At 35.6% G+C, this 24,038-nt stretch overlaps 1 protein-coding gene across 1 annotated transcript in view; it reads left to right on the top strand.

Annotated features, from left to right (window-relative positions):
* The window catches only part of LOC116586880 (sperm-associated acrosin inhibitor-like), a 29,796-nt gene extending 6,654 nt beyond the window's left edge, over positions 1 to 23,142 (top strand). The window contains exons 2-6 of the mRNA XM_032337398.1: positions 14,301 to 14,482; positions 19,306 to 19,383; positions 20,342 to 20,379; positions 21,746 to 21,861; positions 22,741 to 23,142. Of these exons, the coding sequence (XP_032193289.1) occupies positions 14,407 to 14,482; positions 19,306 to 19,383; positions 20,342 to 20,379; positions 21,746 to 21,861; positions 22,741 to 22,786 (354 nt within the window). The 5' untranslated portion in view covers positions 14,301 to 14,406 and the 3' untranslated portion in view covers positions 22,787 to 23,142. The remainder of the gene's footprint in view (positions 1 to 14,300; positions 14,483 to 19,305; positions 19,384 to 20,341; positions 20,380 to 21,745; positions 21,862 to 22,740) is intronic.
* Positions 23,143 to 24,038: the final 896 nt, after the last annotated feature.

Genomic DNA, 24,038 nt, shown 5'->3' on the forward strand with positions numbered 1-24,038 from the left:
TACCAGCAACCCTGACAATAGATGGTGAGAAATGCTTTGGAGAATAGGATGAATTTTATTGTGAAGATATTGTTTGAGATACCATGGGAACATCCAAGTAGATGGTGCTCATAACTCTAATGGGACTTGAGGGGCTTCTGGGGTCGTGATAATGTCTGATTTCTTGGTCTGGGTGATTTTTAATTGGGTGTGTTGATTTTGTGAAATTCTTCAATCTGTTAACTTTCAACCTGTGCAAGTTGCTACACATACACACACACACACACACACACACACACACACGTACATACATACATATATATGAAATATCAATACTATTTTATATTAGAAATCTTAGAAATACATTAAGATAATGAAGATTAGCCAATTAAACTTAACAGTATGCCAAAGAATAGTTTACAATGAAGAAGTAGGATTTATATCAAGAATGAAAGGACTGGGGCACCTGGGTGGCTCAGTGGGTTAAAGCCTCTGCCTTCGGCTCAGGTCATGATCTCAGGGTCCTGGGACCGAGTCCCACATCGGGCTCTCTGCTCAGCAGGGAGCCTGCTTCCTCCTCTCTCTCTGCCTGCCTCTCTGCCTACTTGTGATCTCTATCTGTCAAATAAATAAATAAAATCTTAAAAAAAAAAGAATGAATGGACAGTTACATATTAGAAAGGAGATTATTATAATTTATTATATCAGTAGGTGAAAAGAAAGTTTCTATATAAAAAATAGATAAATATTGGAAGTGAATTGAATAAAATCTCTATATTGGAATATTATTTGCAATAAATAGGAAAATAGTCAAAGATTTTAAAATATTGTAAACAAACTGCTGGTGAGTAGATAAATTTGTAGAACTTTTAAACTCCCAAATGAGAATTCATCATGGGTGGCTCAGTCAGTTCAGCATCTGCCTTCAGCTCGGGTCATGATCCCAGAGTCCCAGGTTCAAACCCCACATTGAGCCGCATGTCAAGCCCTATGTCAAGCCCCACGTCCAGCTCCCTGCTCAGAGTGGAGTCTGCTTCTCTCTGACCCTCACCCTACTAGTTTTCTCTCTCACACACTCTCTCTCAAATAAATAAGTACAATCTTAAAAAAAAAAAAAGTTGTTTCTATAAATATTCACAACAGGACTTTTTGTGACACTGCTTAATGGAAATCACCTTACAGAAAGTTGGTCACAGTTTGGTTTATCTATGAATGAAAATATAAGTAACTATTAAAAAATAATATTGTAAAAGAATATTTATTGACATGGAACTATTTCTTCATATACTATGTGACATATAAGTGCTCAGAAACCATACTACAGCTGAGTAAAGAGTCAGTGAGTGATAAAGACACAATGACAGTGATGGGAGAAAAGGAATGGACAGCCAGCTAGGAATATGAATAATGTTAAGCTGCTATCATTCACTGTATTTATTAAACGAGTCAAACAAATTCTCATTCTTAACAACTCAGTCAACACACATAGAAAACAGTACCTCCCAAGTATAAAAAATACTATTTATAAGTTAGAGCAAAGAGATTAGGTTAGTTGCCACTGGTGACAATCACCCTGAAGGGTCCAGGCACACCACGTCATGGTGCCATCCAAAAGAATCAATATTTCATCAATGTTCCATAATATACATGTCGATAATTCATTTGATCACTGTAGTCCTATTCTTCTCCTAAGACACAGAGACCAGCGGCAACAGCCCAGGCTTCCAGTGTCCACACATAATATCAGGTTGTTGCAAAAGCACTGCTTTAGCTAGGAGTTCATTCTGGCAGTTGCAACTAGCCACCTTCCTTTGGATATTCCTGCCTCTAACTCCTTCCCCTCCAAACTCCCCAGGCTGCTGCTTCCCAGTGTTGCACACGTCAAAGAGTTAGAGCTGACTTCGACTAGAGGAGGTCCCAGATTTAGTGGTAGCAATGGGAGTGGATACCAAAGGTTCTGTCTAGTCCTCTCTGCCTTTAGTCTTATCTCCACCTTTCTCCTTACAGACACTAGAAAAGAACTCGGGCAATTGCCTGACTTTAGCTCTTCCTTTGTACAAGTTACAGACAGAATTCATGGAAACACAGGTTCCCACACCAAATCACTTAGACTCTTAAGAAGCATTCTCACTGTAAAAAACCAGAATACTAAAAACCAATAAAAAACATTTGTTCCAAATAAGTATAACTTAAATAAGTATAATTATCTTGGATTTTTAGATATATGTAGAACATTATGTCAAACAAAATAAATTCCCTTTTTAAGCACACAGAGAACATTTATAAAATTAGACTATCTTTTAGGTCATATGGGAAGCCTTAATAAATTCCAAGACATCACAGACTGTGTATTCTGAAATACATATGGTAATATGTATTATCCATATGCCTACAAATTAATGAATATTCTCTGAGTTTATAAGAGAATCTTGATGGGAATTACACAATATTTAATACTTATGACAAAGAAAATATTCATATCATTTAAAACTTTTTTTATTTATTTGACAGAGAAGCAGAGGGAGAGGGAGAAGCAGGCTTCCCGCTGAGCAGGGAGCCCAATGCAAGACTTGATTCCAGGACCCCAGATCATGACCTGAGCCAAAAACAGATGCTTAACCAACTGAGCCATGCAGATGCCCCAAAATATTCATATTAATGTAAGCAAAATGTTGTAGCAAATAATCTTAAAATGCAATCCTAAAATGGCTCAACATACAGTATATATATACATATGTATATATATATATACATGTATATATATATATCCACTTTCGTATAAATAATTAAATGTGGTTCCATATGTTGAGGAAGTAGTGTTCTCTTCCATACAATTATTCAGAGAGATGACATGGAGGCCCTTCAGTCTTTCAAAGGTGGCTTTCATGGTACTGCATCATGAGAAACAATGAATACTGTTATGCTGAAAATAAATTTTAAAAAATTAAAAAAATAAATAGGGACATTAAAAATATTAAAAAAATAAAAACTGGGTTTCTTTGTCTTTTTTTAAAAATGAGACTTAGTTTTCCAGAATAGTTTTAGGTTCACAGCAAAATTGAGAAGAAGGTGCAGAGATTTCCTATATATCCCCTTCTCTCACACATTCATAGCCTCCCTCATTATCAATGTCTGTCATGAAAGTTGATGCTGACACATCATAATCACGCAAAGTCAGAATAAAAGGAATGTTTATTCTCAGTGTTGTATATTCTGTGGATTTGGACAAATGTATAATGACTTGTATTCATCATTATGACACACAGAATATTTTCACTATCTTAAAACTCCTCTATGTTCTACCCATTCATCCCTTCCTCCCCCAGCTCCTGGCAACAACTGATTTTTTTACTGTCTACATAGCTTTACCTTTTACAGAATAGCATGGGTTTGGAATCATACAGTATATATCCATTCTCAGATTGGCTTCTTTCTTTTAGTAATATATATTTAAGTTCCTCCATGTTTTTTCGTGACTTAATAGCTCATTTGTTTTTGTGTCTGAATAATAATCCATTGTCGGGATGTACCGGTGTATCTATTCATCACTGATGGAAATTTTGGTTGCTTTCAAGTTTTGGCAATTATTACTAAATTATTTGGCAGTTATTACTAAAGTTGCTGTAATACAGCAATGTGAAGGTTTTTGTGTGGAAATTTATTACTAAATTAATTTGGCAATTATTACTAAAGTTTCTATAACCATTGCTGTGAAGGTTTTTGTGTGGAAATAAGTTTTCAACTCTTTTGGGTAAATACCAAGAAGCATGGTTCCTGGATCATGTGAATGACAGTTCTTCATCAGACATGTCTTTTGGAAATATTTTCTCCCAATCTGAGACCTATCTTCTTATTTTCTGGATATTGTCATTTGCAGAATAGCAGTTTTTAATTTTCATGAAGTCCAGCTTATCAATTATTGCTCTCACAGATCAAACCTTTGTGTTGTGTCAGATTTTTCCCTCAGTCATGTTCAATCTACTAATAAGCTCTCCACCTTTATTCATACATGGAATTGGGAGCCATATACAGAACAATTAGGCAAGAAAAAGAAAAGTATTCAAATTGGAAAGTAAGGAGAAAACTGCCACTATTTGCAGATGACACGATATCATATATAGAAAATACTAAAAACTCAATAAAAAAACTATTAGAACTAATACACAAATTTAATGAAGTTGGAGGATACAAAATGGATCCACAAAAACTTTTGCATTTTTATATACTAATAATGAACTATCAGAGAAAACAAGAAAACAATCCTATTTACAATTGAATCAAAAAGAATCATATACTTAGGAATAAATTTAAGGAAGTGAAAGATGTATATATTGAAAACTAGAAGACATTAAGGAAAGAAATTGAAGAAGACACAAATAAATGGAAGTATATTCCATGCTCACAGATTAGAAGAATTAATATTGTTAAAATGTCCGTACTCCTCAAAGCAATATATAGACTCAATATAATCTCTATTAAAATTCCAGTGATGGGCACTTGGGTGGCTCAGTAGGTTAGTGTCTGACTCTTGATTTCAGTGCTCAAGTTGCAAGTCTGCTGGAGATTTTCTCTCTCTCTCCCTCCTTCTACCCCTCCCCCCACTCATGCTCTCCCCTTTCTCTCCTCTCTCTTAAATAAATAAATCTAAAAAAAAAAAATTCCATGACATTTTTCACAAAAATAGAACAAACAATCCTAACAGTTTTGTGAAGCCATAAATGACCTCAAAAGCCAAAACAATCTTGAAAAAGAAGAACCAACTGGAGGTACTATGCTCCTTGATTTCAAATGCTATTACAAAGTTATAGTAATTAAAACAGTATGGTACTGGCATAAAAACAGACACATAGATCAATAGAACAGAATAGGGGGCCCAGAATAAACCCATGCATGTATGGTCAATTAGTTTACAACAAAGAGCCAAGAATAGGAGCACATGGGTGACACAGTGGGTTAAAGCCTCTGTCGTCAGCTCAGGTCCTAATCCCAGGGCCTGGGATCGAGCCTTGCATTGGACTCTCTATTCAGCAGGGATCCCGCTCCCCACACCCCACACTTTCTCTGCCTGCCTCTTGTGATCTCTGTCTGTCACCTCTCCTCTCCTCTCCTCTGGTATGGCCATTATACAACTGTTAGTGAGCCACATGGTGTCCCATATCTCTCTGGGGCTCTGTTCATTTTTCTTTATTTCTTCTTTTCTCTTTTCAGCTTACATAATGTTTCTTGATATATCCTGAAAATTCACTAATTATTTCTTCTGCCAGCTCAAGTCTACTATTGTTCCCTTCTAGTGAATTTTTTATTTCAGGAACTGTATCTTTTAATTTCCAGAATTTTCACTTCCCTCTCTTTATATATTCTTTATTTGAAGTGGCATTGTTATCATACCTTCCATTACTACTTTAATCAAGCTTTTCCTGAATATTCTGAAATACTAATAATGACTACTTTTAAATATTTTCTGGTTATACCCAACATCTGGCCTCTCTCACAGCAATTCTGTTGCCTGTTTTTTTTTTTTTTTTTCATTGTGATGGGTCATGCTTTCCTGTTTCTTTGCATGCCTCCTAATATTTTGTCACAAACTAAACATATTGTAATGACTCTAATATTTCTGGGTACTGCTTCCCCCATGAGAACTGTTTTTCTTGTTTGCTTATTTGTTCAGTGATAAGCTGGATAGTTGTAGTGCCCTTTACTCCTCTATCTTCCCCTAAATGTTAAGTCTTTGATGCTAATTTTTAAGGAGGCACAACTTTGGGTATGCCTACAGTTCCCCTGAATAACAGTGGTACAGATTGGGCTTCTTCCACTCTGTCTCTGAATTGACATTCCACTAATTGCCAGCGGATCATGCTATTGTTTACAACAATGTCTTGGGACATAAATACCTCTACAGACTAATCTAATCAAATTGTATTTCCTTGTGTGGAATAGTCTCTGAGGTCAGTGTTTTATATTTATTCTTACCACAGAAAGGCTCTTCCCAGCTGTGTTATTCCTGATTTGTGTCCTGCAAACTAGCTAACGTGTAGTCTAGGCTGTCTTCATTAAGTCCACAAACCTCCTAATTTCCTTCACGATAACCCCCATAGTTTTTGAAAGAGCTCTGAGGTTTCAATTTTTTTTTCACTCTATTGTAAATGAAGTTCCTTTGGGAAGAGATCCAGAGCTATCTGTTTTATGGCCTGCTTCTCCCCTAAGCAAAACCTCTGAACCAAGGCTCTGGAGCTGGGTGTGAGGACAATGACAAGGTTTTCTCTTAGTGACACCCATTCTGTAGGACTTAGGCATTCAGGGAATTGTAACAGTAGCCTCAGGTTAATTTTATTTGCCTCTCTTGGTGTAGGACTATCACCTCATGAACTGGGGGAAGGGCCATAGATGTACAGTATTCACTATAAGCCATACCCAAGGCAGAGCCTCCATTCCACAATAAGGAGTTGAATGGAGGAGGAAGCCCCCAGTTCTAGAGCCCACTCACTCAGGAGTTAGCCTCAGCAACAGACAGTTGGAAGTAAGAAGAGAAAGGCTGAAGGTCTGCTCTTCCTTGAAAGAAAATTCTCCAGCTTGGAGCTGGGTAAAGAGATATTCCTGTGTTCTTGGAGAGCAGTCTAGAATGGAGTCTCCACCTTATTGACCGGGAGAAAGGGAAAGGGAGAAGCACCTTGGTTCATATACTGCAGACTCTTGCCTTTCTTATGAATTTGTATAGATTTTTTAAAAGTAGATGCTTCTTTATTTGCTGTTTGCTCTTAAAACCATTTCCATAGACTTGACTAAAAAAAAATATTTATACTAGTTTCATTGGAGAATGGGTCAGTAGAATTTCTCATGCTATCATTCCAGAAGTTGATTGCACATGTTTTTTCATGTGGATGCAAAATACTATCTGATATCACTTTCTTTCACCTAAAAATAGTTCCATTAATGTTTCTTGCAAGTCAAGACCAAGGTCTTATACCAACAAATTATTTTAGTATTTTTCTCTTTGAAAATGTCTTTATTTTGTTAAGATCATTGATCTGAGTATAAGATTCTTGGTTGATTTTTTTTTTCTTTTAGTACTTGGAATATGTTAAGCCACCAACTTTGGCCTCTATATTTGCTGATGGGAAGTTAGAAGTTAATTATATTTTTATTCTTATATATATGCTGGGTCATTTTTTTTCTTTTGCGGCTTTCACTTTATCTTTGACTTTTAGTATTTTGAATATCATATGTCTGGATTTAGATTTTCTTTATTTACCCTAATTATAATTCACTGTCTTAAATTGTAGAATAGTGTTTTTAAAACAAAATCTGAGAATTTTTCAGTCTTCATTCCAATAATATTTTCCTGCTCTTTTCTCTCTCTCATATTATTCTGCTACTCCTATTATGCATATGTTGGTACATTTAATGGTATTCAAGATTCTTTGATATTGTGTTCAATTTATCTTATTGTTTTATTTTCTGTTCAGATTTCTTACTGTCTGTTGATCTAACCTCAGTTCACTGATACTTCCTTCTGCTAGCTCTAGTCTATTGTGAATTTTTAAGTTTTGGTTATTGTACTTTTCAATTCAGAAATTCCATTTATTTATTTCAAATAAGTTTATATCTTAATGATATTCTCTATTTGTTGAAATATTATCATTCCATTCTTTAATTCTATAAATACAGTTTTCCTCAGATCCTTAATTATAAAAGCTACCTTGAATTTTTTTTATTAATTCCAACATCTTAGCTCCTTGAAGAGAATTTTTATCCTTGCATCTTTTTCATTTACTGTGTATGGGACATACTTTCCTGTATCATGAATTGCTCATATACTTTGTTGAAAATGGACACTGTTAATAGTATTTTATAGTGACTCTTTTTTTTTTAAAGATTTTATTTATTTATTTGACAGTCAGAGATCACAAGTAGGCAGAAAGGCAGGCAGAGAGAGAGAGAGGAGGAAGCAGGCTCCCCGCAGAGCAGAGAGCCTGATGTGGGGCTCAATCCCAGGACCCTGGGATCATGACCTGAGCTGAAAGCAGAGGCTTAACCCACTGAGCCACCCAGGCGCCCCCCTTATAGCGACTCTTTATGATGACTTTCCCCATAAACTCCTGGTGTTTGTGCTATTGTTTTGGTTATTGGTCTCTTTTGTGCCAGTAAAATCTATTCCCCTTGAAGTTTAGAGTCTCTGATATTTCTAAATTCTGGGCTTCTTCAGTGCTAATTACTGGTAGTTTAGGGTGGCAAATGTAATCCTCACACACAAGTACAGACAGTTCTAGTATTTTAACTCCAATATTTATGACAAACTTGTCAGACAGGAGTTATGATTCTCATATTTAAAATAAGCAAAATATGCCTTATAAAGTCTAGATGTTGAGTCCAGGTTATTCATTGGTAGATGGCATTTAAACTGATCACTCAAAGCTTTTTCCACTGAATCAGGCTGTAAAGCCAATGGGTTAGTTAGGAAGAAAATAATGGAAAAAGCTTTCCTTTATATCAAAAGCCTTTAGTGTTTCTCATTTACCTCTGAAGTAAAGATAAAATTATTTATAAAATAATTTAGGGTAATGCCTCATCTGGTTTCAGCTTTAATCTCCAGATTTCTTTTGCTCCTATTCTAGCAATTTCTATGCTGTGCTGTGCTATGCTGTGCTGTGCTAATTAGAATTAGCCTTCTAATTCCAAGGCTTTAGAATTTCTCCAAGTGATTCTGATATTCATCTAGCTTTTCTTAAGGTCCAAGGGTTTAGACCCTTGTTGAATTAGCACTTCCAAACTTTTTCTTGCTTGATTCTCCTGTTCTTTTTCAACTCACTTACTTGGAATGTTTTCATATTATCTTCTCTATCTTAAAACTTGTATCTGCACACATTTCTTTCTTTTCTCCTCATACTCTGGGTACGTTAAATCAAATTGTCCCAGACTTCCTGCTGAGGGAAAGTCTACTGAAAAGTATTTGTGAGGCATCTCTCCTGATGTACTTTACAGCCTCCAGGGGTAGGCTTTTATCTCTTACCTGCCCTGAGCTATCTGTATTACTCCAAGGAGCTCATCACTCACATCTCAATAAAAGTGACTTTATTTGGACAGAGATGGATGGCTGGGGGAAAACGGTGAACACAGTAGCCTCTGTTGCTTCACTCATTTTCTCTTTGTGTGAAGTATGTCAAGCAGGGAACCTAGGGAGGTAGTCCCAGGGTATAGCATAGTTTTGAGTCTTGCTCCAGATTGATCCTTCCAGAAATAACTACTATTTTCTGAGGAAAATACTTAGATTGAAATGTGCATGTTTACTTGAAATGCAGTCAGCTCCTTGTGTGTTTACTCAAAGATTTGGGAAAGTAATCAACTTCTGTTCATAGAGCACTTTCTATGGGCTTTTCTCTAAAATCTCTAGAACAACCTTCTGTTGACATGCTTCTTATTGAATTTTAGGGTTGGAAGAAAAACAGAACTAACAGTAACCTTAACTAGGAATATAGGGAGAAGGAGTAGTTCCTTCATTATAAAGTAAGACACTTTATAAAATGTGCCCTAAATTCTGTTTGCCTGTCCATAGAAGATGGGCAATGTGTCCTATGCCATTGTTGCAAGCATACTGATGTATGCTTTCACAGACTCAATCAAATGACTCTGTTCTCATTATGGATCAAAGCTATTTTCATCATCGTGGTCTTTCCTCTTTTTCTGGTGCATAAATTTTGTAGTCCTGGGTAAAACACTGCATGTCCTAGAAAAACAGGAAGCTTTCTGCTGTAACTTGGGAATGGAGTGGTCGTTTTACTGACCTTTTAATTCTTGGTTAAATGACACAGGGCACATTATAAATTTCTTTTAAACATCTCATCATTGAACTGCTTTTTCTCATTTCCCATGTTAGAGAAGTTCAAACAGAGTGGTGGGTTAGAATGGACAACAGACCTTAGCTCTTTGTTCACCTGCAACTCAAGAACTTTAACTAAATTCTTTTCCCCTTTTGGGACCCAGATTCCACTGTTGTTCAGTGCAAAATACAGAGAACGAGTGATCTTTTCTAGATCCAGTATTCCTTGAAAATCTGATTTTTTACTTATCAGCTTTGAGTCCCTGGAATCAAGGCCTTGTGTAGGGAAATAACTCATTCTTACTCCAGGGGACCAGTTACCTCCCTTAAAGTTCAAGGTGGCTCCATAAAGTTTGGAAAAAAGTAGCTGTTAGGTATTGAATAGAACCCTGATATTAAAGCAGAATTTCTCCAAATTTAAGTGACTTCACACAAGGCATCGTCTTATGTCACAATGAAATGTCTCTTTTATAATTTTTTCAAAAATTGATATCCTTAGATTCTTAACTCTAGAGAAAAATCTGATGGTTACTGGGGAGGTGGGTAGGGGATGACTGAAATAGGTTTTGGGTATTAAGGAGTACACTTGTTGTGATGAGAACCCAGTGATATATGGAAGTGTGGAGTCACTATGCTGTACACCTTAAACTAATATTACACTCTTTGCTAAATAAGCGGCATTTAAATAAAAACTTTAAAATAGGTATCTTTAAGTAGGTATTAGGAGCTGTTAAAAATAATATATGACACCATTTTTCACAGATCTAGGTTAATTTGGGGATTAATTTTTTCTAAAATTTGGAGACATTTGAAATTTTTTATTTTTGTTACTGCCACAAAATTCTGACCTCATTTGTGGCAGTTCTACTGCTGATATATGTGTGGCCTTTTTATTTTTTAAAACTGTTCTTTGGTTATTGAAACTGCTTTTTAAAAATCATCACATTTAAGACATTTGGTAAGTAATTACTGGTTCATTTGGAAGTTGAAACATGTAAATTTTTAACCATTTTCTATTTTTTTCAAATCACAGCAAAATTGACCAAGCAAAATGTACAAAAACCCCAATTCTCCAAAAAGTAAAATTATGTATTATTATTACACCAAGGTTAAGAAATAGAATCTAATACGATCTAAAACTATTTAGCATTATCTATACAAAGTGATGGTGTATTTACCCTATTATCCCCAAATTCCAAACTATTCCATAGGTGGTTATTTGTGCACAAAACTAAGAGATGTAAAAGTCTATTGAGAGTAGACTTATCCATCCAACAAAACAATGGAAAACAAATAACACCTCAAGTATCAGTTTGTAGAAGAATAAACAGCAATGATTTCTATACATCCACATAGTGAAGTATTAGTTAGGGGTGAAAGTAAAGAAACTACAGCTCTAAACATCAGTATATATTCATGTCACAGAGAATGTAGAAAAAAAGACATGTATGATGCATACACTTTGGGTTTTTTTGCATGAATTATCAAAATATCCAAAACTGTACATGAGCATATGCATTGTTATGAATTCTCAAGGAAGATAGGGAATCATAAATAGAAAATTTGGTTAGGTGACTTCCTCTGGTATATGTGGGAGAAAGGAATGAGAAAGGGGTAAACTGGGAGGGGTGAGGATGGGGAGTTGATTACATGATACAAACACAGTCAGCTAGTTGCATTGACTTTCTTGGGTTTTTAAAACAATATTGGTAACATTTTATTATTTACTGGAATATGACTACAGAAGTGCTTGTTTTTAGACCAACATATAGATTATATTTATCCTTTTTTGGATATATGGCATTTCTTATCTATCTTGCACCATTTACAAAATAATCAACTCAAAACAGATTAAAAACTTAAAAGGTGAGACTTGAAACTGTTTAACTCCTAGAAGAAAACATAAGGGGAAAAAAGTTGACATTGGTCTTGGTAATGATTTCATCAATGTGATATCAAAAGTACAGGCAATAATAGCAAAGGTAGATAAGTGGGACTACTTCAGTGAAACAGTTTCTGTACAACAAAGGAAACTATCAATAGAGTGAACAGACAACTTGTAGAGGGGAGAAAATATTTGCTAACCACCTATCTGGTAAGGCTTAGTTTCCAAAATAGAAAAGGAACTCTTTCAACTCAATGGCAGAAAGCAAATAACCAGGTTTAAAAATGGCCAAAACACTGGAGATAACAAATGTTGGCAAAGATGTGGAGACATTGGAAGTCTTGCACACTGTTAGTGCTACGGTCTGAATGTGCCCTTCCCAAATTCATGTGTTGAGATCCTAACTCCCAAACGTGATGATATTCTTGGGGTCTTTGGGAGGTACTTCAGTAATGCAGGTGAAACCTTCATAAATTGAATTGATACCTTAAAAGAGAGGCTACAAAGAGAACACTGACCCCCTTCCCCAAGTGAGGGCACAGGAAGAAGGCACTAGCTATGAAATAGGATGAGAATTTTCATCAGAATGCAACCACACTTGCACCTTGACCTCAGACTTCTCAGCCTCCAGAACCATTCATTTTTTTGTTGTTATAAGCTACCCAGTTGTGGCATTTTGTTATAGCACTCCAAATGGACTAAGACATTGGTGAGAATGTAAAGTGGTGCACCTACCATGGAAAACAGAATGAAAGTGCCTCAAAAAATTGAAGATGGAACTACCATATGATCTAGCAATTCTGTTCCTAAGTAAATAACCCCAAGATTGAAATAAGGATCTTAAAGAGATATCTACCCTCCTGTGTTAATGGCAGCATTATTCACAATAATCAAACTATGGAAATAAGCCAAATGTCAACAGACAAAAGGATGAAGGATGAAGGTATACATATACAACGGAATTTTATTCAACCTTAAAATTAAAGGGAACGCTACAATTTGCTATAATGTGGATAGACCTGGAAGATATTATGCTAAATGAAATATTAGTCACAGAAGAACAAATACTGGCATGATTTCTCCTGTATGAGTTATCTAAAGTAGCCAAACTTATAGCAGCAGAAAATAAAGTGGTGGTTGCCGAGGGGCTGAAGGAGGAAGAAGAGGAGAAACTGTTGCTCAGTGGATATAAAGTTACAGTTACACAAGATGAAAAACTTCTAGATTTCTGCTGTGAAACTTGGTGTCTACAGTAACAATATGGTGTTGTGCCATATTGTTATCAAGAGGATTATATACCCAGAAATGGGATTGCTCCAATATATGGTAATTCTATATTTAATTTTTTGAGTGACTCCCATACTATTTTCCATAATGCTGTACCAATTTCCATTCCCACCAGTAGTGCACAAGGGTTCCATTTTATTCCGTGGCATTGCCAACATTTGCTATCTCTTGTGTTTTTGAAGACAGCCCTTCTGGCAGGTATGAAGTAACACCTCATTGTAGTTTTGATTTGCATTACCATGATCATAAGTGGTATTGAGCAGCTTTTTACATATCTGTTGGCCCTTTGTATGTTTTTTTGGAAGAATATCTATTCAGTTCCTATTTTTTTTAAAAGATTTTATTTGTCAGAGAGAGAGAGAGAACACGCACGGAGAGCAGCAGGCAGAGGGAGAAGCAGGCTCCCTCTGAGCAAGGGACTCAGTCCCAGGACCCTGGGATCTTGACCCGAGCCAAAGGCGGATACTTAACCAACTGTACCACCCAGGCCCTCCTCTGCCCATTTTTTAATCAGATGCTTGTGAGATTGTTGTGTGTGTGTTTTTTTTTTTTTGAGGGGGGGAGAGTTTGTTATTTAGTTGTATGAGTTATTATATTTTAGAAATTAACCCCTTGTCAGATATATGATTTTTAAATATTTTCTCCCATTCTGTATCATTATTCATGATATCCAAGATAAAACACGACTTAAGTGTCTGTCCATGGATGAATAGATAAAGATATGGTGTGTGTATAAATGCAATGGAACATCATTCAGCCACGAAAAAGAAGGAAATCCTGTTATAGGTGAGAACATGGATGGACCTTGAGGGCATGATTCTAAGTATAAGCCAGACAGAGAAAGACAAATACTGTATCACTTATATGTGGAATTTAAAGGAAAAAGAAAACCAAAACCCTATACTAAGAAATAGAGTAGAATTGTAGTTTTCAGGGGCTGGGGAATGGGAAAAATGGAAAGATGTGAGTCAAAAGGTACAAACTTTCTGTTATGAGTAAGTTCCAGAGATCTAATGTATAGCATAGTGACTATAATTAGTGCTACTGACTATACACTTGAAAGTTGCTAAGAGAGTGGATCTTAAATATTCTCACCACAAAAAAGAAAAACGTAATTATGTGACAGGGTAAACGTTAGCTAATACTGTGGTTGTAATATATAATATATTTACAATATAAAAGTGTATCAAATCAACACGTGCACAACTTAAAATTAACAATATATATTAACTGTATTTCAATAAAGCTGGAAAAAAATATATATATATACATACACAAATACATCTCTGTACACCTTATACCAGTATAAAATGAACTGTGGGGTCTTTTTCTCAGGAATCATGTGGTCTGGGACCTCGTTCGTTGTCAGCTATGTCAAGGACACTCTGCTAGCATCTTGGATTCCTCCATTCATCATCCTTCCTTCCGCACCCCCAGTGAGATGTTAACACTGAATTGGCTACCACACAAGCATTGCAGGATGTTGAGGACCACTCCTCCTAGGATCCTAATGCTTTGTAAGTCTTTCCTAATCTTTTAGGACCCTAAGTAGGAGTTATCTTGTTGATAACCAAGGCCAAGGGGAGGATGAAAAGTCACCAGGACCACACATTCTAAAGAAAAACAACAACCAGACTCCCCTGTGCTAAAGGCTTACTAAGAAGCAACCAAAGGGGCCCTGCTGCCAGGAACCACTGCTTAGCCTGCAGACTTACTTCCCAGAATGGAGGAAGATTTTTGAATATCACTGGCTTTCTAAGGAAAGCCATGTTTATGTGAGAATCCCCCCAGCTCTGCTGTGGAGGCAGGAGCTCAAAGAGAAGGGGACAACTGCATGAAGGGGAGACTGCATTCTCTGCCCTCCACCCCCCGCCCCGTGCCTCTCCCCTGCCCACTGTGTAGTGGGTGGGGTTGGTGGGTTTCCCAGTAGTTTCACAAATGAATGATAGTTCCCTAAATCTGTCACTTAAATTTATATTTCTAGGTATGAAGGGAAAGAAATGTGATTTAACCTATGGGCTCTTCGAGGTCAAGTGTAATTTCTTTCCTATGCATTTCCAGACATCATTTTTAAAAAAGTGACACCATGAAAAGGCTATTTTAAATTAGATGATCTACATTAAATAGTTACAAATTTTAAAATGTTGGTTTTCAGGTAAGATCAGATAGTTGGTTACTATACTGTTTTTTAAAATGGAAATTTCTAACTTAATTTTTAAATTAAATTATATATGGTAAAATTCATTGTTTCTGGTATACCTTTCTGAGTTTTGACAAATACACATGGTCGTGTAACCACCATCAAAATCAAGATGCAAAACCATTCTGTGACCATCCCCACATTCCTTTGTGAAAATTCCATAAAGGAATTTTCTTTATGGCAGGTAAGATATTGCCTGTTTTCTGACAAGGCAATTTGCTTCAGAGACAGACTTGGGCTTATGTACAGGTGGAAAGTGAGGCAAAATATCCCACAGAGAGCATCAATGAATCTGATCTTTCGGAAGAAAGTAATATCTTTGAGTTTATTAGTTTGGATAATGACATACGCCTTCCCATAAGAGGTACTCTTTGACTTCTTTAAGAATAAAGTTCATTGGCTGACCATGGTTTTCTTTTCTATTCTTTTTCTTTTTTTTTTTTTTTTAAGATTTATTTATTTTGAGAGAGAGAGAGAGAGCACAAGCAGGGGAAGGGACAAAGGGAGAGAGAGTAGCAGACTCCCTGCTCAGCAGGGAGTCCGCCCTGGGACTCTATCCCAGGACACTGAGATTATGACCTGCGCTGAAGGCAGATGCCTGACTGAGCCATCTAGATGCCCCGACCATCGTTTTTCAACTGTATCCAGCTACAAGATGTGATTACCAAACCTGCCTCTGATGATCAGTTTTAGTTTCTTTTGCTTCTTGGATATTGGGAATTGCCTGCTTCTACAGAATCCCATGGTTAATTCTCTTGCCTGTATTGATCGCCTTATATTTGCTATTTTGTCTTCAGTATCTAAAAGGATCTCCTAAGTGCTATAAATTTTGGAACATTGGAGAGGAGACATAAGTAAGCATGTAGTCAGCATTTTCCAGCAAGAGTTAATATTCAGAGCTTTTAAATGGGTATGATAGGCAGCCTGTCACCCATCCAAGTACTAACCAGGCCCGACCCTGCTTAGCTTCCGAGATCAGACGAGATCGGGTGCGTTCAGGGTGGTATGGCCGTAGATGATAGGCAGCCTGTCAAAAGTTCACACATCACCAGTTCAAATAAGCTGCTCTACTTGTAAATGCCATGTGTGACAAGAGGTTCCACCACAGACTCAGAATTTCTCATTTTGCAGAGAAGAAAATCACAGTGAATTTTATTAATTAGTAAAAAAAATCACTTCTTCACACATTCAGGACTTACATAGGGAGGTAAGCCATGTTTATAGACAAAAATTGATACAAGTAATAAAAAATAGAAATTGTGGTTTCATTAACTTATAATTTTAACTTAATTCCCAAATGAAGAAATTCTGTAACTAAAAAAAATAATCCAAATATATATATTTTGTATGTGTGTATATATTTAGATGTGTATGTGGAAACATGAATATTTAAGAAGACAGTCATTGGATGAGGTGTGGAGAAACAGTCATGACTGTAATTTATCTTTTTCATAGTAAAAAAACAACAAGGGTGCTGGAAGTAATTTGCTCTTATCTGTAAATTTTAAACTGCATATATTATTTGACTCAAAATTCAGCTTCTAATTGTCTAGATTGTATTGAATGAGCGTATAATGACCTGTACAGTCATGTTCAATACAACATTGCTAGCAAAAGTACTTAATAATACCTTAAAAGAAATTGTGTATGTACTTGTATATTATAATTACGTACATATTTATACAAGGATATACGATTGACTGTTAAATGAAAAAAGATAGTTACAGAGAAATATCTTTGTTTATTCTTCTGTTTCTATTTTTATCTGTTCATCTGTTATCTACCTATATGTATTATCTATCATATCTATCTCTATATATTATCTATTACCTATCATCTTTAAATCTTCAAATATTTCTCAACTCTATCTTCATAAGGCCTTTTCTTTGTGTGTCTGCATCAAATTTCCTTTTGCCTCTTTTTTATAAAGATACTTGTGATGACATTTAGGGCTCACCTAGATAATTTAGGTGTATAGATATGTAAATGTAGATATACAAATATGTATATGTACTATGTGTAGTATGCATATTATATATAATATGTAGTAAGTATACAGATACTGTGTATGTGTGTATATGTACATAAGTATATAGGTATCTATGAATGTGTAGATGTAATAATACATATTATTACAAATATAATATATGTGTTATTATACATAAATACATATATAGATATATACATGCATATAGATACACATACAGGGACACATATCTATATATACACTATATATATTTGTTTGAGGTATTAGCATAGTTAAATATCTGTACATTTATGCATATATTCAACCATTTGTGCATATTAAACATTTTCAAGAAGGATAGTTATGCATTAAATAATCCATATATTTAACATTCTCTTTTGTGGTTAATTTAAAAACTTCTGACCTGTTGTGCAACATAGGCAGTCTCTCCTGCTCTTAACCTCTGCTGATCAATATGTGTAAGAGAACTTCAGTTTAATTTCTCCATAAATGTGCCAAAAGGATTGGCCTGCATGGATATCTTTGATGGTGTCTAGTTAAATATTTCAAAGGACAAATGTAAACACAATAGTCACTTTATTATAATAAAGGAACACTTTTTGCACTTATCAGATTTGGTACCCTCCCATTGAGTTTGCATGGAATGGTGCTAGATTCAAGGATTCTTTTCTAAACCTTGGCTTTCTTCACTGATTAAAAAAAATGCAGGTTAGATTAGGGTGACAAATTTAAGAATGACACACAACCTATGCATAAACTTTTAATACTTTAACCTTAATATTTATGCAAGCCTATGAGACAGAAATTATTCTCACATTTAAAATTAGGAAGTTGTGGCTTAGAAGGTCTGAATATTGTGTCAAATTTACTCAGTGGTAGATGGGATTTGAAATTAAGACTTTCATCTGCCAAATCCCTTACCACTGAGCCAGACAACAAAACAGATAAGTTAAATAGCTCTGATTAAATCTCTTCCTACTTCAAACCCTGTAGGGTCTTCCACTTAACTTTGAGGTAAAGATCGAATTACCCATCATGCAATTCAGGGCACACACTGTCCTCTAGCCCAGGTCCCCAAAGTGGGCCATTCCAATGGTCAAGTAGGATTTTTTTTTTTTTTAACATTTCAGGTTGTGAATTTGTACTATCATTTTACAAGATGTTCCCATTAGGGGAAATTGATTAACAGTAACATGAGAACTCCCTGCATTAGTACTTAAGGTTAGGAGAAACTCCACTGATCTCAAAATAAAAAGGTTAACACAAATCAAATCTCCAATTAAGTCCTGTGTGCTCCTGGCATTGCAAAATACTGAGTCCAAGTTATATTTCTAATTACAATTCCCCAAATCCTTTCTTCTCTTCTTTTGATTCTCCTTTTCCTCCCAACTCAACAGCTTAGAAAGATTTCACATCTCTCTTCTATCTTGGTTTCAAAACACTATTACCATCTCCCCTCCCCATACTTCTGGATACATCTGATCAAACTATCCCAAATTTGCTGCTTAGAGAAGACCTATGGATAATGCATTTGTGAGGCATCTCTCACGGCTGTTTTAGAGCCTCTAGACAGAACACAGAATACTTCAGCATCTTACCTGCTAGGAGACATCTCACCACCATTAAGCTCCTCACCATCAGATGGAAAAAAGGGATTCCTCAGATGGGTGGAAATGGTGGAGAAGTAAAGTGAACCCAACAGGCACCGTCCTTAGAGCTGGAGACTCCAGTCTCCATTGCCTTCTCTGTAAAGGTAGTTGTGGTATGGAGATTTGATGGGAAGACTGCTGTGGGTCAGTCTTTCCTGAAATAATGGCTTTTACTTTCTGATGAAAAACATTCTGAAAGTGCATGTTTCCGTAAATGCAGCCTGGCTCCTTGTGGGCTGAGCCAAGGGTTGGGAGACTAAACAGCTCCTACTTAAATATGCACAGAGAACTTGCCTGGTGTTCCTTTCAAGTCCATACAAGGTCTTCTGTTACCACGTATGTCTTGACACTGTGGGTTGAGGGAAGGAAAAAGGGAATAGTCCACACTAAGTAGGAGTCTAGGAAAGTGGAAAAGCTCCTTCACCTATAAGCAAGTTTCATTTGGAAATGGGTGGATTGTCCCTGTGCCATATGTTATAATGTCTCTGTGGGTTTCTTCCACAGACTTGGTAAAAATGTCTTTCTTCTTGACATGGATCAAAGCTATTTTTATCATTGCCTTGGCATTTCCTCATTATTCCGGTAAGTACATTTTTCAGTCCTCGATGAAGCATTTCCCATATCTTAGAAATGCAGCAAATAACTGCTATTATCTAGAAATGGAGGAATTTGATTTATAGGATTTATAAATCTTAAACTGGCAAAATGAAACTGAGTATGTTAGAAATACCTTTTGAAATTGCATCAGTGAGTTCCCTTATCTCATCTCCCACCTTAGAGATGTGGAGACAAAGAGGTGGGTTCGGATGAATTTATAGAATGAACTTATTTTTTTGTTGATCTATGACAAAAGATATTTACTTTTTTTTTTTTTTTTTTCCTTTTTGGCAGTCAGATTCCATGGTTGCTAAATGCAGAGTGTGGAAAGTAATGGTGTCGTCTAGGTCTGACATTCCTTGAAAATCTGATTTGTTGTTTGCTACCTCTGAGTCAAGGGCTTGTGTAAGGAAAGAATGATTCCTCTGCTAACAACTTATGCTCCTTAAAGCCCAAGGTAGCCCATGAATTTCAGAATAAAGTACCTGTGAGGTAGTGGAGAGATCCCTGATATTAGACCTGAGTACTAATTAATTAAATAATAATCAATTTTCTTCATATTAAGTGACTTTTTGCAAGGCATATAAGTGGCGCTAAGCAAATCATTCTCTTCTCCAACTAAGATGTCTTATCTATAAAAATGGGGAAAAATCACAATTATAGTATTTATAGGAGGGTTTGATTATTATTAAAGAATACATAAGATAATTTTCACAGAGCGAGGCTAATTTGGAATTATTTTTCTATATCTGAATTTAGTTTGTGAACTTACTGTTTTGATACTGCTATAAAAGGCTCATCTCATTATTTGCAGCGTCTTGATTAGGCAATTTGTGTAATATTTTGCTACTAAAAGATGTGGGTACTTTTCACCAGAGGCTCTGATGGTGTTCTCTTCTTCCTCATCTTATTTTTAATTTGTATGTGGGGGGCTTGGTTGCAGAAACTTCTTTTAAAGGTTTCCCAGAAAGTCGTCAAATGGTAAGTTAATACTGATTACTTCAGGAATTAAATTTCATTTTTTATATTGTAAGTTTTAACAGAAAATTTCACTGTGTACGACAGAATGATCCTTCAAAAGTAGCAAACAGTTTTATTATTACATTAAGTTCAAGAAACAGAATCTTGCCAGACAAAATCATTTGACATTAAAGAAAAGGTAAGGGGCGCCTGGGGGGTTCAGTGGGTTAAAGCCTCTGCCTTCGGCACAGGTCATGATCCCAGGGTCCTGGGATCGAACCCCGCATTGAGCTCTCTACCCGGCAGGGAGCCTGCGTCCTCTTCTCTCTCTGACTGCTTCTCTGTCTACTTGTGATCTCCATCTGTCAAATAAATAAATAAAATCTTTAAAAAAAAAAAAAAGAAAGAAAAGGTAAAAATATCTCATTACCTAAAAATTCCATTATTAGTTATAGCCTTGTTATAGACAAGTGTCCGTTATGGGTTAAAGGGTGTTTAAAGTACAACTGTTTATTCTAGCAAAATAAGAGGATTAAATAAAAACAAAGACATTTAGAAAGCAGGTTATGTAAGAATATACACATTATTGTTTACTTCTGTAAATAATCAACACTTCCATCATTAAGCAAATTACATCTATATGGTTATATACACATATGCAAATACTCATATATATGAATTCATACAACTGAGATAATAATCTGAAACTATCAGATTACATAGTAGTGAAACTATTGAGAAAGACAAGGGAATTATTAAAAATTTTCTTATTTCCTGTGGTATGAAATATAGTTGGTTTTTAAACTGCATGGGTCCGCTTATACACAGATTTTTTTTTTAACAGGACAGTACAGTCTGTCGTCCTTATGATTTTCTTAATATTTTCTTTTCTCTAGCTTTATTGTAAGAACATCATATATAATACATATATAAAATATGTGTTAATTGACTGTTTACGTTGTCATAAGGCTTCTGGTCAACAGTAGAGTATTGGTATTTAAGTTTTGGGGGAGACAAAAGTTATATGTGGAATTTCAACTGTGTAAGGTAGGGGGGTCCATACCTCTAAGACTCTCACTGATCAAGGGCCAACTGGGGAAAATCTGACCTTAGTATGAGGAGAAGTGCAGGCAAGGTGCCCAAATTATAAAAATACATTTAGCCATTTGAAATTTTTTTAGAAAAATAATGAGTGTGTAAAAATATACTAAAAATATTTAATGTGCAAGTGGACTTGTGGGTACATTGATGTTTATTTTTTTAAACCTCAATATAGAATATATTTATTCCATTTAAATGCATAACATTTTCTATTAAGGTTAAAGGACATTTTATTTAAAAAGTTCATTACTTGATACATTTTATGTTGTCTCTTTATGTTTAACAGCCAAGCTGTGAGGTCTATATGCATCCATCACATTTCTGCACAAGAGAAAAGGATCCAGTCTGTGCAACCAATGGTCAGACTTATTCCAACACATGCGTTTTCTGCAACGAACAACTGTAAGAACAACTGTAAGACTAAATATGGCTCTCCCCAAATAATGAAGAAACCATCATAGAATGATAGGAAAACCCATGTTTTTGATAGCCTAGGCACAGTATATACAGAAAATAACTACTCTCTTTGTAAAAGCCACAGAAACACACTTGTACTTTCCCCTGAAATTCTCATTTCTGGAAGCAGTTTTGTATTTGAGCTCTCAAATATAACTCTGTGGATATTCTGCAAATGTATAATCCAACCAGTTGAACTTAATTTAATTATCATGATTTACTAATGACAGTCTAGTGACTGATATAATTCCAAAGTCCAGATGATAAATGGTAGGTAGTCTCCCTGGTGTAACTGCAAGCTAATATGGGCATTATTGAGGAAGCTACAGAACTCTGAAATCCATCACAGCGGGCTTGTTCATGCTAAGAAGTGCTTCCCTGATGCTCCGCTCTGTCTCTTGAACTCCACGACACACTCCAAACCTTTTTTAGAAGCAGGGCATTCTGGAACCTTCCATGCAAACCCCTTTCCTGTATCCTTCACTCAAAAGGAGTTTGCAGTCTTTCAGTTTGGTCAATTTTTCTGACCTATTTTCTATCACATATATTTCCTCTCCTTTAATCTGAAAATCTCTACTCCTCTCCCCTCTCAGGTCTGTGCAGGTTTCAAGCTGTGGTGTAGTGTGTAGGAAGAGCTAAACAGCCTCAGGTGTGGGGGGAACATGTGCAGTGCTGCTGAGCAGGCAAAACCCACCTGCTTGTGGCACAACCTCTGCATACTATGCCATTTTTAAATTTTCTTCATTGTGGAGCACTTAGTGCAATACCTAGAGATTTTAAATGTTTTTTTTTTTTAATAATTTCCTTTTCTTTCTTTCTTTACAGTGAAAGTGGCGGAGCATTTCAGTTTGGTTATTATGGTCGATGCTGATTTTGCCTGAGCTACACATTCCTACGGCTTTTATTGTGATCCAGTTTTGTGGTAGATTCTACAACCAGTTAGAATCTACTCAGTCAGGGTTTTAAATTCCTAGATAACCAGACAAAGACTTCTATTGTATTAAGATGGAATATGTTGTTGAAGAATTTTCCTAAGACCCTATGATTGAGAGATTTTTTTCTTTTTTATCTCGTTATTCAAAGACAACTGAAAAATTATCTTAATTGTGTGATTCTTAACTGAGCAAGATAAAACCTAATGCAATTTAAAAGCACAAATATTTCAATCAACACAATGCTCAATAATATTATCCTTTTAAAATACCCTTTCTTTCGTTGGTTAGTGGATAAAAAGACATGAATACTTTTGGTAACTATAATTAAAGAAATATTTTCAAAGATGAACAAATAATAAATTTCTTGTGTATTTATTAAAAATACATACACTTGGGCTCCTCTCTATCCTAAACAATCAAAACCTCTAAGAGAGGGATCTGGGAATTTGATTCTAATATGTACTCCAGGTTAACCTTACGATTACAAGTGTCAGGCAATCTGTGCTTAAATTCTAAAACATGGGTCTATCATTGAATGACTTAGAGAGTCTGTTCAAAAATATTGTAAGATTTCTGAGGTTTGTAAGATAATTTATATAATTTTCTTTTTCTCTCATGGATCTATCAAGAGAAAAGTTGGTGATCCTGGGGTGCCAGACAGCGCTGTGTTCATCAATACAGTCTATCCATTTGTGATCCAAGTCCAGTGATTCTCCATTTCTTTGATCTCTCAGCCAACAAGAAACAAGCTTTATTGGGTGGTTATATGTTCATTTGAAGCTTGATTTTAATGGCAGAAATGTAGACTGATTACTAGAAGACAAGTATCAATCTGCTACACTATCAGGCCTGCTCTCTTTTTCACTAAACACTTCCACCTCTAAAAGATTGATGTATGTGGGAGTTACCTATTCATTTACATCTTTAGTATTGATTCTTAATGAAAATGTCCATTAAAATGTAGACATTGCATGGAGCACTGGGTGTGGTGAAAAAATAATGAATACTGTTTTTCTGAAAATAAATAAATTGAAAAAATTTTAAAAAAGCATTAGAAATAAAAATATATATATAAACCTGAAAAAAAAAAAAAGAATGTAGACATTAGAGCCATATTATAGAAATGCTTTCAGTTGGGGCGCCTGGGTGGCTCAGTGGGTTAAAGCCTCTGCCTTTGGCTCAGGTCAT

The sequence above is a fragment of the Mustela erminea genome, chromosome 3, assembly GCF_009829155.1.
Source record: "Mustela erminea isolate mMusErm1 chromosome 3, mMusErm1.Pri, whole genome shotgun sequence".
NCBI lineage: Eukaryota > Metazoa > Chordata > Mammalia > Carnivora > Mustelidae > Mustela > Mustela erminea.